The 18,045-nt window shown below is 43.4% G+C and overlaps 1 protein-coding gene across 50 annotated transcripts in view; it reads right to left on the minus strand.

Annotated features, from left to right (window-relative positions):
* Window positions 1-1,088: 1,088 nt before the first annotated feature.
* The window catches only part of LOC110501039 (CUGBP Elav-like family member 2), a 221,329-nt gene continuing 204,372 nt past the window's right edge, over window positions 1,089-18,045 (minus strand). For 12 of the 50 annotated variants that reach the window (XM_090214062.1, XM_090214076.1, XM_090214066.1 and 9 more), the window contains 5 exons: window positions 12,040-12,147; window positions 6,538-6,717; window positions 6,015-6,158; window positions 5,690-5,861; window positions 1,089-3,814 (listed from right to left, as the gene is read on the minus strand). In XM_090214062.1, the coding sequence (XP_090070188.1) occupies window positions 5,734-5,861; window positions 6,015-6,158; window positions 6,538-6,717; window positions 12,040-12,147 (560 nt within the window). In that variant the 3' untranslated portion in view covers window positions 1,089-3,814; window positions 5,690-5,733. Of the gene's footprint in view, window positions 5,862-6,014; window positions 6,159-6,537; window positions 6,718-12,039; window positions 12,148-17,232; window positions 17,365-18,045 lie in introns of all 50 variants that reach the window. The other 38 variants (XM_090214078.1, XM_090214091.1, XM_090214086.1 and 35 more) reach the window with 5 other exon arrangements.

The following is an 18,045-nucleotide window of genomic DNA, read 5'->3' on the forward strand; positions in this document are numbered from 1 at the left end:
AGCCAAAATGCAAAGAAACTACAAGTTGTTTTTTTCCTTTAAAATGTAATTGTTTGATAAATAGCACTTTAGATAATTAAGAAAGAAAGAGAACAGAGAACGGAACAGTGACAAGATTGAAAGATTACAACAAGCATCGGTGATGACAGCCCCCGAGATGTGAGGCACTCAACAGACATTCCTGTCTAACGGTCTGTCTGCGGAGGACACTCTTGTGCTTTTTCAGAAACATCTAACAGACTGCAACTTCAATCAGACTACACTGTGCCAACCCGCGCTGTGTGTGTGTATGTGTGAGTGAGAGATTTGGGAATTGGGGGATGCTTAAGTTTTGTAAAAACACACACATGTCCATACATTACCATCTCCCAAAGTATAAGTAGTTGGCTAAGGGATGAACCCGAAAACCAAAGCCTCTACGCCTGCAACTCATTATGCTGCACCGTGAGTTGATGTAACTCTGTTGTCTGTTTATGTTACCTAATGTATTTAGAGTGCAAAGATGTTCCTCACAGAGAGGATTCCTGAAGGGTCTGAGGCCTAATAGGGCAGCTGTCTTATAAGGAGACTACGATCAGCTCACGTTAATGACAAAATGATCTATTAACACTGATATATGTGTCGTATGACATATTGGCAATCCTGATTACTTTTGTGCAGGTAGTTAGAGCTGTTTTTATGGCATTTGGGGCGGCAGGGTAGTGGTTAGAGAGTTGGGCTAGTAACCGAAAGGTTGCAAGTTCAAACCCCCGAGCTGACAAGGTACAAATCTGTCGTTCTGCCCCTGAACAAGGCAGTTAACCCACTGTTCCTTGGCCGTCATTGAAAATAAGAATTTGTTCTTAACTGACTTGCCTAGTTAAATAAAGGTCAAATAAATAAAAATTACTGCTTTAGGAAATGTCAATTTGATATGCTATGGACTCAACTGAAGTTTGGCATTGGTAAGAGGGCTCTGCCTCTTGGCTGAGACTGTTGTTTTGCTGTCTCTAGTTTTATTTCCCCTGTCTGCACTTTACGAACCCTCCTCCATTTGGCTCGGTATTTCAAATAAACTTTGTTATTCTGTAAAAAGACGATGAAACGGATAACAATAAACTGTTTTATTTTCCTTGGTTGTCAGTTTGAGAGCCACACTAAATAAGAAGGTGGCCATTTTGCCTCTCTACTCTGCGTTGTGGGACAAAATGGTGACACGCTTACCCAGAGTTGGAGAAGCTGGAGGTACAGTACAACACAGTACACTTAGACTTGGCAAACACCACCTACTTACATACAGATGTTTAGATCCGATTAGACAAGTCTTTCGATACAACACTCCCTGGTTAAGGCGACTGGTGAGTTTTTGTATAAAATAGTGCTGCGTTTTGCAGACCGTAAACTAGGTTTCCAGGGAAGGGAATCGGGGCAGTTTTACAGAATACTGAGACTGACGGACAGACAGCATTGTGTCATGTAAACGGATTGACTATGAGAATCTTGACGTAATACTTTGGCATCTCAACACTGTTTTGGCCAGTTACACTACATTACACAACATTTACAACAGGGCAAACATATTTCTGTAATAATGGTGTAATTACCAATACTGGTACATGTCCATAAGAAACTGTCAATGGAAGAAACAACAAAACCAAACAGCTGAAAATCATTCTGTACTATCAACGTTGTTTTGTCTGGATCTGGGGAGGGTTTGAGGCTTGTGTGGGAAAGTCTTGCCCTTCACTTACCTCATGTAAGCAACGCATTCATGTTGTTTGAGGTGACACATACATGACCAGCAAATAACGATGCCCCTTCCCAGTCTGTAGCAACTTCAACTAAACACTTGTCCTTGATTTAAGTTATAATGAGAGAGATGAAAATCTTAAAATAAGGCTTGACATTTGTCAAAGCGAAAGGATGAAGCGAGAGTGTTTGGAGAGAATGTGAGTGTGAGTGTTCATGTAAGGGCTTGTGATAAGGCTTTGCAGAATTCTCGGTATAATGGCTCATGTGAGAACTGTGTGTGTGAGTGACGTGTTGATAGAGAGAGCGTGTGAACAGTAATGTAAAGACTGGTGGGCAGGAACATGGAAACTGGACTGTAGAGGCTCTCACACTCAGGGGCTCTCATACACAACAACAAAGTAAAGTCAACTGTGAGGTCTGCGTGTGTGTGTGTGTGTGCATGTGTGTGTGTGTGTAGACGTGCGAGTGTGTGAGTGTGTGTGTGTGTATATATATATATGTATGACACATGGGCACTTTTTACATCTTTACGAAGAAAAGCAAAACATGAACAGTTTCAGGCAACAAGACCACAGAATAGCAAGTTAACAAACTCTTTTTTTAAATCTATATTTTTACATATGAGGGATCCATACAAAACACTTAATAAAATACCCATGTTATCAAATCATTTGACCAGAAATACACTGACGCGCTATAGACAGAATGTACCTTCAAGTTTTGGCACTAAACTCCACCGATCTTGTCTTTTTTTTCTTTATAAGAAAAGAAAATTACATTATAATGAACAACAAAACACATCTAAATATTGTTTCCCACGATAGAAATAAAATTATATTAACATTGATGCTTCACAAGCCGACATGTTATATATATATATATTTATATATTCATATATATTTTTTTTTTAGGAATTTTATATAGCTAATTTACCCAACAAGAAATTTAGCAAATCGGGACTGCTTAAAATAAAAAAGACAAAACAATTATAATAGTATTCATATGAAAGGCTTTGTCTATTGTTCAAGTAAACAGATTTTTTTTTTTAGTCTTCTCTTTAAAAACATGAGACACTTAAGACCGTTAGACTTGTAATGAAACCAAAACTAAACTCACAAGAAGCACCAACGTTAACGCGGGTTACAGGTCATTTCCTCTTTTTTTTTCGCTCTATAATTTAAACAGTAGAAAATATAGGTCATTTCTTTATCATGTGCATTTAAACCACGGATTGTCTATCTGTGAGTCAGTTCAGCAAAAGGTGACACGTAGGTAGCATTTCTCCCCCCAAACAGGGCAAGTCTTTTTTTGTTGACATTTTTGTAATACCTTAAACTACTCTAGAAAAAAGTGGTTCTATATATACTTTAATGAGAAACAGAGCCACTTAAAATGGCCTTATCAAAAAACTTTACACTGCCTGAAAAATGTAAAAACAATTACAGAGCTCTGAGAGAGTCTAATATTGATCAGACAGTTTTTATTCAGAACTGTTTGGAAGTAGTCTATTTTTCATGGACACCGACAGTGTCTGCTTCTGGCCTCATATTGCCAGTGGAGCCAGAAACAAGACAGCATGCCAATCCCTGTGCTGAACTTTCAAGTTTACTTTAACTGAAAAAAGGAGCAAAAAATGAAACCCAACATAAAAGAAGGAAACTAAACATAACTAAATGAATCTAAGGGAAATCATTTTGCCACGGGGTTTTTCTGTTTTTAAAAAGAAACGTTTTGTTTTTGTCTGTAAGAGTTCAGTCTTTTTGTATGAATGATGCTATACTTCTTCACATTGATTCGCCCCCCCCCCCCCCTCCCTCCCGCCCTCCTTCATCCACAATGTACCCCATCCACCCCACCTCCCCAAAATAGAACATGAGGTCACATGCAAAAAAAGTCCAAAAAAGGTCAAGCTAAGTTCAAAAGGTCAGTAGGCGGAGACCAGGTTATGATCAGGTGAGCTCAGAAAAGACATCAGAAAACAATGACGGGACGATGAGACTTTTTTTGTATAATTTTGTTTTTGGACGCCAGGCCACAGAGACATGCTAGGCAAACGATGAGCTAACAGGCATGGAGATGGGTTCTATAGGAAGAAAACAGGGGAGAGGAGAGAGTTACACACAGGACAGAGAGCCAGGGCACCACATTACTACAGCATTAAAATCAGGGGAACAACAACAACAAACAACAAAACAACAATGCAAACCACCAGGCCATAATGGCAACACCACTCACTACACAATTGGCAATTTTTTTATCTATCATTATTTCATTTTTTTTGTACAAAAATGATTTACAATTTGGATTAATACTAACAGACAAACTAACAGACAAACACACTATCACACACTCATACACAGAGCACCCAAAGTTATATCCATCAGTACCACATGCTTCTAGAGAGCAAGGAGGATGGATTGTAATTTGGGAGAAACTGTTTAAAAGTTTTTGTACAGTACAAACGAACGAAACATACACGTGAACAAAAAAACGAAACGCAAGGAAAGGTTGAAATTTGACAGGTGAAGTACAGAGAGAGAGAGAGAGAGAGAGAGAGAGAGGGGTGTGTGACAGTGAAGGGAGCACAGACAGAGAGAGGTGTGTGACAGTGAAGGGAGCACAGAGAGAGGTGTGTGACAGTGAAGGGAGGTGAGTGACAGTGAAGGGAGCACAGACAGAGAGAGGTGTGTGACAGTGAAGGGAGCACAGACAGAGAGAGAGGTGTGTGACAGTGAAGGGAGCACAGACAGAGAGAGGTGTGTGACAGTGTAGGGAGCACAGACAGAGAGAGGTGTGTGACAGTGAAGGGAGCACAGACAGAGAGAGGTGTGTGACAGTGAAGGGAGCAGAGGCAGAGCGAGGTGTGAACCTGGCTCTGTTCTAGAGAATTCTACAGTTCCGAATTTCAGAAGACCACTCAACAAGGTTCTATTCTAACGGATTCTGTTCTTTGTAGGAGTCCAATAACTTAACGATAGGCAATAAATAAAATCATTTTTTTTCTGAGGCAGTAAAAATTTTGTATAAAAATAGAACTGCTTTTTTTACAAATAAAATGTACAGGCCTGTGGCTTTCGCTACTTTGAATTTCTTTTTTTTATCTCTCAAGAAACATCAAGTATTTTCAGTTAACTTCCCACCCATACATTTTTTATCTTATAGCCTTCATCAGATTCTGGATGTTACTTTAAAAATGTTCTACACAATATCCCTTTCAACAAAGACCAATGTGATCTGACCCAGAAAATCATAAGTTTGCTAACATTGTTTTAGTGTGAAATAAACATTCTCCACATTAAGAAATGAAAATGACTGTCCTGATAATAATGAAATAGAGGAGTATATGGGATGCTGTCGTTGACTGACTAACAGGTGAGAGGCCACTAAGTTTTGTTTTTGAACCCTTTGTTCCATGGTGTCTGTCAGCAGGCATCAGGGGTCAGAGAAGCAGCGGTGGTTGGCCCGGGAAACCAACACCAGGAGGTCAAGGGTCATGTGCATATCGGTGCGTGGTGTGTCAGAAATGAACCCTTTATCTCAGCATTTTATCAGGCCTCAGGTTCACAAAGAGAAAAAACAAAATCATATAGGTTCTGGGTTTTTTTCTTACTCTGTTTTTGGAGTAACGAAATTCTTCTCATAACAGTATATAAATAATCACGTAGAAAATTAAATATGTTTTACAACTGAAAAAGCTACCGATGATAGCTACTTTTTTTTTTAAAAAGTGGTACAAAATAAAGGTGGTAATGGAAGCATTAATGTGAAAGATAATACAAAAAAATGATAATAGTAATAATAAATAATACTGCTGAACACAAAAGCTAAAAAAACAAAACAAATAAAACTCAAGGAGAAAGTAGTGTCTCCCTCTGGTGGTCAAATGTTGTCTCCCCCCCTCCCTCCACTTCCCTCCCCCAGTCCCTGTGTAGAGGTCGTGGCTCGTATGGGGACTTACCCTAGCAGTGGTAACATGGGAGCAGATAGGCCCTAGTGCTAAGATCAGTATGGTTTGCTGTCGTTCTTGGAGCGCTTGAGCTGCACCTTCAGCCTCTTCATGCCGATCTGGAAGCCATTCATGGCCTGGATGGCTGCCTGCGCCGACACGGGATTGTCATAGCTGACGAAGCCTGGGAGGCAGAGAAGGAAATGGACCGGGTACAAGAGAAGAGAGAGGGAGAGCGAGTTAGAGAGAGAGAGAGAGGGTGCACTAACAGGAATACAACATGTCATTCATACACAGGTGTTGTGTGTTTTCAGTGTGTTTGTGCTGGCGGACGTACCGAAGCACTTGCTCAGGTTTGTCTGTTTGTCAATGAAGACTTTGGCAGAGACCACGTTTCCAAAAGGCATGAACATCTGCAGGATGTCCTGGTCCCCAAACTCCTGGGGCAGGTGGTAGATGAACAGGTTGGCACCTTCAGGCCCTAACAGGAGAGAGACACGGGACAGTAGCGGGTAAGGGTTAAACCCAGAGACATACAGAGTGAAGAGATTATAGAGAGTTAATGCATACGTCTTTATCCCACTATGCTCTCCCCTCTACCCTCAGTGCCCAACCTGTTTTCTGGCTACCCGTGGTTAGTATCGTTGTTGCATTAGTAATCACACTAGAAAGCTTCTTGTGCCAGTTCGACTACTGCAGTCGGTTCTGGCTGTATTGGGAGTGCATACCTCTCTCCCAACACTCCACCGCTTGATTCCTTCTCTTCCCCCTCAACTCTCCAGAACCGCCTCCACCCTCCTGTCTCTTCCCTCCCCCTGTCCCTTCCCTCCGCCCCCTGGCTCCACCCCACGCCCACTGACCCTCTTTCTGGCTGCCGGCGGCACCTTGCTGCTGCAGCAGGGACTGGCTGTAGAGGGTGGGCAGGGCTGTGGCTGCATACTGCTGGATCCCTGAGTAGGCCTGTGTGAGCGCGTCCATGGTGCCCGCCGTGCCGTTGGTCAGCCCCGCGCCGCCCAGGCCTCCGTTCAGGGCCGCCATACCTGAGAGCATTTGTGCAACTTTACATAAAACCCAACAGTACAAAAAGAAGAGTGCACTTACTCATTAGAGCTCCACTGCAGGTTGTGTTTAATCACACACACACTTATTATACATACAGTACACACTCATTATACATACAGTACACACTCATTATACATACAGTACACACTCACTATACATACAGTACACACTCATTCACTCAACACACACACTTATTATACATACAGTACACACTCATTCACTCAACACACACACACTTATTATACATACAGTACACACTCATTCACTCAACACACACACTTATTATACATACAGTACACACTCATTCACTCAACACACACACTTATTATACATACAGTACACACTCATTCACTCAACACACACACACACACATTATACATACAGTACACACTCATTCACTCAACACACACACACACACTCATTATACATACAGTACACACTCATTCACTCAACACACACACACACACACACACACTCATTATACATACAGTACACACTCATTCACTCAACACACACACACATTATACATACAGTACACACTCATTCCCTCAACACACACACACACACTCATTATACATACAGTGCCTTGCGAAAGTATTCGGCCCCCTTGAACTTTGCGACCTTTTGCCACATTTCAGGCTTCAAACATAAAGATATAAAACTGTATTTTTAACAGCTCGAGCTCAGTGAGGTTGGATGGAGAGCATTTGTGAACAGCAGTTTTCAGTTCTTTCCACAGATTCTCGATTGGATTCAGGTCTGGACTTTAACTTGGCCATTCTAACACCTGGATATGTTTATTTTTGAACCATTCCATTGTAGATTTTGCTTTATGTTTTGGATCATTGTCTTGTTGGAAGACAAATCTCTGTCCCAGTCTCAGGTCTTTTGCAGACTCCATCAGGTTTTCTTCCAGAATGGTCCTGTATTTGGCTCCATCCATCTTCCCATCAATTTTAACCATCTTCCCTGTCCCTGCTGAAGAAAAGCAGGCCCAAACCATGATGCTGCCACCACCATGTTTGACAGTGGGGATGGTGTGTTCAGCTGTGTTGCTTTTACGCCAAACATAACGTTTTGCATTGTTGCCAAAAAGTTACATTTTGGTTTCATCTGACCAGAGCACCTTCTTCCACATGTTTGGTGTGTCTCCCAGGTGGCTTGTGGCAAACTTTAAATGACACTTTTTATGGATATCTTTAAGAAATGGCTTTCTTCTTGCCACTCTTCCATAAAGGCCAGATTTGTGCAATATACGACTGATTGTTGTCCTATGGACAGAGTCTCCCACCTCAGCTGTAGATCTCTGCAGTTCATCCAGAGTGATCATGGGCCTCTTGGCTGCATCTCTGATCAGTCTTCTCCTTGTATGAGCTGAAAGTTCAGAGGGACGGCCAGGTCTTGGTAGATTTGCAGTGGTCTGATACTCCTTCCATTTCAATATTATCGCTTGCACAGTGCCCCTTGGGATGTTTAAAGCTTGGGAAATATTTTTGTATCCAAATCCGGCTTTAAACTTCTTCACAACAGTATCTCGGACCTGCCTGGTGTGTTCCTTGTTCTTCATGATGCTCTCTGCGCTTTTAACGGACCTCTGAGACTATCACAGTGCAGGTGCATTTATACGGAGACTTGATTACACACAGGTGGATTGTATTTATCATCATTAGTCATTTAGGTCAACATTGGATCATTCAGAGATCCTCACTGAACTTCTGGAGAGAGTTTGCTGCACTGAAAGTAAAGGGGCTGAATAATTTTGCACGCCCAATTTTTCAGTTTTTGATTTGTTAAAAAAGTTTGAAATATCCAATAAATGTCGTTCCACTTCATGATTGTGTCCCACTTGTTGTTGATTCTTCACAAAAAAATACAGTTTTATATCTTTATGTTTGAAGCCTGAAATGTGGCAAAAGGTCGCAAAGTTCAAGGGGGCCGAATACTTTCGCAAGGCACTGTACAGTACACACTCATTCACTCAACACTCACACACACACACACACACACACACACACGATCACTCAACACACACACACACACACACACACACGATCACTCAACACACACACACACACACACACACACGATCACTCAACACACACACACACACACACACACACACACACACACACACACACACACACACACACACACACACACACACACACACACACACACACACACACACACACACACACACACACACACACACAGACACACAGACACACACACACACTCAGTATACATACACACCCACTCAACATACATACACACTCTACATACACACTCACTCACTTACTTTACACTACCGTTCAAACGTTTGGGGTCACTTAGAAATGTCCTTGTTTTTGAAAAAATAATAATAATAATTGCCCATTAAAATAACATCAAATTGATCAGAAATACAGTGTAGACATCATTAATGTTGTAAATGACTATCGTAGCTGGAAACGGCACATTTTTTATGGAATATCCACATACAGTGGGGAGAACAAGTATTTGATACACTGCGGATTGCGCAGGTTTTCCTACTTACAAAGCATGTAGAGGTATGTAATTTTTTAACATAGGTACACTTCAACTGTGAGAGACGGAATCTAAAACAAATTAATTAGCATTTTACTGCATGACATAAGTATTGCAAGTGTTATTTAATGAAGCTGCCAGTTGAGGATTTGAGGCGTCTGGTTCTCAAACTAGACAAGTCCTCTTGCTCAGTTGTGCACCGGGGCCTCCCACTCCTCCTATTCTGGTTAGAGCCAGTTTACGAGATCTACAATTTCTTGGCAATTTCTCGCATGGAATAGCCTTAATTTCTCAGAACAAGAATAGATGACGAGTTTCAGAAGAAAGTCATTTGTTTCTGGCCATTTTGAGCCTGAAATCAAACCCACAAATGCTGATGCTCCAGATACTCAACTAGTCTAAAGGCCAGTTGTATTGCTTCTTTAATCAGGACAACAGTTTTCAGCTGTGCTAACATAATTGCAAAAGGGTTTTCTAATGATCAATTTATCTTTTTAAAATGATAAACTTGGATTAGCTAACACAAAGTGCCATTGGAACACAGGAGTGATGGTTGATGATAATGGGCCTCTGTACGCCTATGTAGATATTACATAAAAAATCAGCCGTTTCCAGCAACAATAGTCATTTACAACATTAACAATGTCTTCACTGTATTTCTGACCAATTTGAGGTTATTTGAATGGACAAAAAAAAAGTGCTCTTCTTTCAAAAACAAGGACATTTCTAAGTGACCCCAAACTTTTGAACAGTAGTGTACATGCATACATACGCACTCATTCACTCAACATACATACATACGCACTCATTCACTCAACATACATACATACGCACTCATTCACTCAACATACATACATACGCACTCATTCACTCAACATACATACATACGCACTCATTCACTCAACATACATACATACGCACTCATTCACTCAACATACATACATACGCACTCATTCACTCAACATACATACATACGCACTCATTCACTCAACATACATACATACGCACTCATTCACTCAACATACATACATACGCAATGTAAAACACATTTCAAAACATTTTGTACAGGATATGTAACTATATGCACTAAATATGTATTTCATCTGTCACACACACACACACACTCACACACACACACACACACACTCACACACACTCACACACATGCATAATACACTTGTCCTACACGTAATATACATTAAAACACATAACACAGAGGTGAATGGAGAGCCTGGCCTGACCCATGCAAACTGGAACACCACAGCAGAAACAAGCAGCCAGTCACTGAAATATCACCATGACAACATCCTTAGCCCCCCCCCCCCCACACACACACACACTGCACAAGACACTCAAGGCCTAACGTATGTGTTTAACATCCACACTTCAGAACCCGCTAGTGTACTCAAGATCCAATATCTCAATCTCCTCAATGGCGTCGCTCAATCTATCGCTCTCTGACGTTTTCACCACCCACACAGAGGAGAAATCACCTCACTACTGTTAGACCAATCAGACCCCAGACCAACAGTGCCAAACACCAATCAAACAGCACGTCCCTGGCATGCCCCCGTCCTTATTTGGCCATTTAGAAGGTAAAGACGAGCAGCAAGGTAAAGAAGGACAGCTACACTTGTTAGTGTGGCTTCACTGCCTAGCAGGGCAACAGTCTGAGGGGATCGATATTCCCAAATGACCCGCCGCCCGCCACCATCTGACAGAGAGGTAAACGATGACCACGGCGCTGGAAATTATAGGTCACTCATTTATTCAGGAATAATTGCACCATTGACCTTTACGATTCAATTAAAGCCTAGATGTGCTTCAATGAAAGAAGGAGGGGAAAGGGGAGGAGAAGATTAATGTGCAACTGGCATTCTCATCGTGTTTGAGCGGAGGTGGGATTTATAAAGTGGATATGGCAACTGTAGGAGAAGCAGGAAAAGGTCAGGGGAGAATATGTGGAGAATGGGCTGGTTTTACAGGATCTCTGCTGTCATAACAACCCTGATTAAGGCGACACACTTTGACTTTCCCCCAGAGGTGTAGCAGGACATGACAGGACAGACACTCAATGTGGCCAGAGAAACTCACTGCCATGGCCTGCTACGACTCATCTCATCAAGGTAGACTTATATACCTGATTAAGGCCACTTCCGTATTCTTTGTTATTTTCAGAATTTTTTCTTCTCCACCTCTACTAAAAGGTTTTTCCTTTTTTTGTTGTTGAACAAATGAACCTCTACTTACACACGAGTGTGCAGATTCACTAGTGACATGTACACGACCCCCGCACAGACGTGAAGCGACAATATCAACAGCAGCACTCTTACAATAGGCACCACCCCGTGTGACACAACCAGGAAGCGGATGGGTTCATGAATAAATGGATGGATGTATTGGTAGCCGTGGTCTTTGTGAGGATGTGGTGGGTTGGGTTGGGGGGGGGGGTGCAGCCTGGAGCATAAAGCCAGGCTGAACAGGTGATTTCTCAGGGAGCGGACACAGAGGGACGCCACATGGCAACCACGGGCATAGTTTGAGGGTCACAGTGACAGATGTTTGGATCCGGGACTTGGGTGGAATTTGATAGTGTTTAGAGTACCGTCTATAGATCATTACCAGTATTATTATTCATGTTTGTAACACAGACTGGAGGTGGTTTCTAGATATGACGTTCCTCTGCAACAGCAGCGTATCCCTGTGTCTGAGTGATGGCGATGGCGGTGGTGGTGAGATGAGTGGTGAGCGGCCAATGGTCGGTGAATACTCACTGTTGACGCTACCTGCTAGTGCATTAATGTTGTTCAGACCCATGGTGGCGCCAGCCAGGCCCTGTAGAGTGCCCAGAGAGGTCAGAGAGTTCATGCCCGAGGAGTTGGCTGTGGGGCCCGCTGTCGGGAAGAGAGGATACCAGGGGGAGGAGGAGGAGAGGAAGGAGTGGGCAAGAGAGGGAGGGAGAGAAAGAGGAAGGAAGAGCAAGACAAGCACGCGTGTTAGAGAAGCGGAGGCATCCAATTGGACGTTTTAGTGACATAAGCAACAACATCCTCCCTGCTCAGACAAACTGGAGCTGAGAGAGTGACAGGCAGGAAGTAAATCTCTCTGCCCTCATTCAACACTGAGTGTCCTAGAGAAATGAGAGTAGCTCCCAGGTAACAGTGTACATATAAAGATCCCTCACACGTGAATGCAGAGCAGGATGAACACAGTAGTTGTGGATGCGTGTTTAGCGATGAAAAGGTGAGGGACTCGGTCGTTTCTTCGTGAGGCAGTCGTGTAATGACCAAACCTAAAGCAGGCAGACAGGCAGGCAAGAGCGCAAGCAAGAGTGCCAGATAACCAACTAGACCCTTCACTAGACTCCTGTTCAGGATCCCACGGTATGACAGAGATATATCTCAGCAAACATTTGGCATGTTTTTTTTTACAAGGTTAATTTAGCCCTAGAACGGAGACACAGGCACACACACAGACGCGATCGTGACACACACACAGACGCGATCGTGACACACACAGAGACACGATTGTGACACACACACAGACACGATTGTGACACACAGAGACACGATCGTGACACACACACAGACAGGATCGTGACACACACACAGACACGATCGTGACACACACACAGACATGATTGTGACACACAGAGACACGATCATGACACACACACAGACACGATTGTGACACACACAGACACGACCGTGACACACACACAGACACGATCGTGACACACACACAGACATGATTGTGACACACACACAGACATGATTGTGACACACACAGAGACATGATTGTGACACACACGCAGACATGATTGTGACACACACGCAGACATGATTGTGACACACACACAGACATGATTGTGACACACACACAGACATGATTGTGACACACACACAGACATGATTGTGACACACACACAGACACGATTGTGACACACACGCAGACATGATTGTGACACACACACAGACATGATTGTGACACACACACAGACATGATTGTGACACACACGCAGACATGATTGTGACACACACACAGACACGATTGTGACACACACATACAAAAGAACAGATCATTAGGGACAAGAGCATGCCTAAGTGCTGAATCGTCCCTAAGTACAATGTGGGTGAATAACAATTGTCCCTCACAGACAGTCGTTTATTTGATTATCCAGAAAGTGTCCATAGTCCAGTAGACATAATGTCCACACACCCCTCTAAGTCACGCTTACACTGCATCAGAAAGATTGGATATCTTAAAATAGACTTAGCACAAATGAAAATCAAGACAGTCTCTCAATGGTAAATTGGCTGTCTTTATCAAACTGAAACTAATATTCAGTCAAAATGTCATTGACGGAGAGTGTCGCCTTTCATTGGCACTGAGCAGAGTCTGAGCATGCACTAATAATGTAGCTCTAGTATCCACAGAACACACGAGAGAGAGAGAGCGAGAGAGCGAGAGAGAGAGAGAGAGAGTGAGCGAGCGAGAGAGCAGAATTCACATTTGAACCAATGCTAAGCAGCTGGGTGAAAGCAGGGAGCAGGACAGGCAAAGGGTGATGGGTAACACTAAACAAAGCTCTTATTCACGCTCTGTTACTTGGCTACTCCAGAAAAGACAGCAACCAGGGAACTGGAGGAGCAAGGCAGAGAGGACAAGAGAGATGGTGAAGAGAGAGAGAGGACAAATGAAGAATGGAGTAATATGAGTAAAGAGAGACAGGAGGGCAAAGAAAGAGAGAGAGAGAGAGAGAGAGAGAGAGAGAGAGAGATAGAGAGCAGAATAAGAGAAAAGCAGAGAGAGAGAGAGAGCAGAATAAGAGAAAAGCAGAGAGAGAGAGAGCAGAATAAGAGAAAAGCAGAGGGAGAGAGAGCAGAATAAGAGAAATGCAGAGAGAGAGAGAGAGCAGAATAAGAGAAAAGCAGAGAGAGAGAGAGAGCAGAATAAGAGAAAAGCAGAGAGAGAGAGATAGCAGAATAAGAGAAAAGCAGAGGGAGAGAGATAGCAGAATAATATAAAAGCAGAGGGAGAGAGAGCAGAATAAGAGAAAAGCAGAGAGAGAGAGAGAGCAGAATAAGAGAAAAGCAGAGAGAGAGAGAGCAGAATAAGAGAAATGCAGAGAGAGAGAGAGAGCAGAATAAGAGAAAAGCAGAGAGAGAGAGAGAGCAGAATAAGAGAAAAGCAGAGAGAGAGAGAGAGAGCAGAATAAGAGAAAAGCAGAGAGAGAGAGAGCAGAATAAGAGAAAAGCAGAGGGAGAGAGAGCAGAATAAGAGAAAAGCAGAGGGAGAGATAGCAGAATAAGAGAAAAGCAGAGAGAGAGAGAGCAGAATAAGAGAAAAGCAGAGGGAGAGAGAGCAGAATAAGAGAAAAGCAGAGGGAGAGATAGCAGAATAAGAGAAAAGCAGAGAGAGAGAGAGAGCAGAATAAGAGAAAAGCAGAGAGAGAGAGAGCAGAATAAGAGAAAAGCAGAGCGAGAGAGAGCAGAATAAGAGAAAAGCAGAGAGAGAGAGAGAGCAGAATAAGAGAAAAGCAGAGAGAGAGAGAGCAGAATAAGAGAAAAGCAGAGAGAGAGAGAGCAGAATAAGAGAAATGCAGAGAGGGAGAGAGAGAGCAGAATAAGAGAAAAGCAGAGAGAGAGAGAGCAGAATAAGAGAAAAGCAGAGAGAGAGATAGCAGAATAATAGAAAAGCAGAGGGAGAGAGAGCAGAATAAGAGAAATGCAGAGAGAGAGAGAGCAGAATAAGAGAAAAGCAGAGGGAGAGAGAGCAGAATAAGAGAAAAGCAGAGGGAGAGATAGCAGAATAAGAGAAAAGCAGAGAGAGAGAGAGCAGAATAAGAGAAAAGCAGAGAGAGAGAGAGAGCAGAATAAGAGAAAAGCAGAGGGAGAGAGAGAGCAGAATAAGAGAAAAGCAGAGAGAGAGAGAGAGCAGAATAAGAGAAAAGCAGAGAGAGAGAGAGCAGAATAAGAGAAAAGCAGAGAGAGAGAGAGAGCAGAATAAGAGAAAAGCAGAGGGAGAGAGAGCAGAATAATAGAAAAGCAGAGAGAGAGATAGCAGAATAAGAGAAAAGCAGAGAGAGAGAGCATAATAAGAGAAAAGCAGAGGGAGAGAGAGAGCAGAATAAGAGAAAAGCAGAGGGAGAGAGAGAGCAGAATAAGAGAAAAGCAGAGAGAGAGAGAGAGCAGAATAAGAGAAAAGCAGAGAGAGAGAGCAGAATAAGAGAAAAGCAGAGAGAGAGAGAGAGCAGAATAAGAGAAAAGCAGAGGGAGAGAGAGCAGAATAATAGAAAAGCAGAGAGAGAGATAGCAGAATAAGAGAAAAGCAGAGAGAGAGAGAGCATAATAAGAGAAAAGCAGAGGGAGAGAGAGAGCAGAATAATAGAAAAGCAGAGAGGGAGAGAGAGAGAGAGCAGAATAAGAGAAATGCAGAGAGAGAGAGCAGAATAAGAGAAATGCAGAGAGAGAGAGAGCAGAATAAGAGAAAAGCAGAGGGAGAGAGAGCAGAATAAGAGAAAAGCAGAGGGAGAGAGAGCAGAATAAGAGAAAAGCAGAGAGAGTGAGAGCAGAATAAGAGAAAAGCAGAGAGAGAGAGAGAGAGAGAGCAGAATAAGAGAAATGCAGAGAGCAGAATAAGAGAAAAGCAGAGAGAGAGAGAGCAGAATAAGAGAAAAGCAGAGAGAGAGAGATAGCAGAATAAGAGAAAAGCAGAGGGAGAGAGAGAGAGAGCAGAATAAGAGAAAAGCAGAGAGAGAGAGCAGAATAAGAAAAATGCAGAGAGAGAGAGAGCAGAATAAGAGAAAAGCAGAGGGAGAGAGAGCAGAATAAGAGAAAAGCAGAGGGAGAGAGAGTAGAATAAGAGAAAAGCAGAGAGAGAGAGATCAGAATAAGTGAAAAGCAGAGAGAGAGAGAGCAGAATAAGAGAAAAGCAGAGGGAGAGAGAGCAGAATAAGAGAAAAGCAGAGGGAGAGAGAGCAGAATAAGAGAAAAGCAGAGAGAGAGAGAGCAGAATAAGAGAAAAGCAGAGAGAGAGAGAGCAGAATAATAGAAAAGCAGAGGGAGAGAGAGCAGAATAAGAGAAAAGCAGAGGGAGAGAGAGCAGAATAAGAGAAAAGCAGAGGGAGAGAGAGCAGAATAAGAGAAAAGCAGAGAGAGAGAGAGAGCAGAATAAGAGAAAAGCAGAGAGAGAGAGAGCAGAATAAGAGAAAAGCAGAGAGAGAGAGAGCAGAATAATAGAAAAGCAGGAGAGTGAAGAAGAGGAATAGACGGAGAGAAGAGTGTCTCAATGTGACCTAGATGAGCCATCTCCTCCAGAAAACTCCTGACTGCTGTCTGTCTGTCTCTCTAGTCACCAGACCCTGGCCACGTCCAGAGATCACACACGACACATAAAGGTGCCAACAACCATCCCTCCCTCCAAACAACTCCACTGCACTTAAGGTTCCCGTGTCTCAGAGGGCTTGTGAAGCGAAGAGACGAGTCACTTTAAAGGCACAACAAATCCACACAAACAACCACACACACCCACCCACAGACAACTCTCAGTGCGAAAACCGATCACAGACGACATTGAGCTATAGTACTTATTACACACAACGCGGAATGATATGGCCGTATAGGTGTGCACGTCACATGACACGGTGAGGAGGTGAAGTGCTGTCAGACACAGACACGCAGGCAGGCGCCGGGACGGACACGGCATGGGGTCTCCATGGTAACAACAACACGACGCATGAACAAGAGATGGCGGACACACACCATGGAGCGATATCTTGTGGGTGTTGACGGCAATGACTACGACGAAGATAATGACGGTGATGATGATGAAGATGGTTTGATCATCAGCAATGATGACGAAGAGGATGGTATTGCTGACGACAGTGAAAAGGATGGTGGTGGTAGGACAGGAGGGCAGGTGTCCCCCGCGTTTGACCCCCCCCCCCCCCTCTGAAGCGGCGTTACCTGGGCTGGCCAGCGCTCCGAGGGAGGCCGCGTTGGAGGACAGGGGGTTTGCGTTGGGGCCGGCTGAGTTTTGGGCCGCCGCTGCTGCCGCTGCTAAAGTGGCCAGGTTCTGCAACTGCAGAGCACTCATACCTGGAGGAGAGGAGCCAGAGAGGGTGTTGTCAAACCTGGGGACCACGTCTGGACCGCATCCGAACCGGGTGCTAACCGCGTGGGCGCCGAAGAAGAGGCGTCTACTCGGGTTGACAAGCTGAATGTTACTCATGAATGGTGGTTGAGGTGGAAAGTGCTATATAAATACAATACTATCGTACCATCTTAGTTCACTTTTCGGGGGGGGGGTATGACCAATCCAAGACAGAGGTGATCCTGACAACTGTGGACCACAGACAGACATGGACAGGCTGGACTTAAACTCCTGCAAGGGGGAAGAGAGATGGCACTGGCAACCGCCTGTCCAAGCTCTTCCATAAACACCTGTGGAACATCTCTAGACGTCATCTACCCTACTTTGTCTAGCTTCCTGTTTGATTCTATTGTTGTCTTTTACAGATAACAACGTGTAATATAACAAGGCATTTGGACTCTGTTTTGTTTAGCTTTGTTCTCTCTGTGCCGTGAGGTTTCTGGAGGCAGTAAATAATGTACAGTATGCAACTCTAGTCTAGTATGTAGGCTAACTGTAGCCTGGTTTACTCATTAGCTACATGGCATTAGCATATGGGCCATCACTTAGGCATAATTAATGAGGCCATGCCAGCTTCTGACTGATGTTAAAGTAACGACCATTAAACACCTGTAGGGGTGGTCAAC

Source organism: Oncorhynchus mykiss, chromosome 21, assembly GCF_057628025.1.
Source record: "Oncorhynchus mykiss isolate SJ-2025 chromosome 21, ASM5762802v1, whole genome shotgun sequence".
In the NCBI taxonomy this organism is placed as follows: Eukaryota; Metazoa; Chordata; class Actinopteri; order Salmoniformes; family Salmonidae; genus Oncorhynchus; species Oncorhynchus mykiss.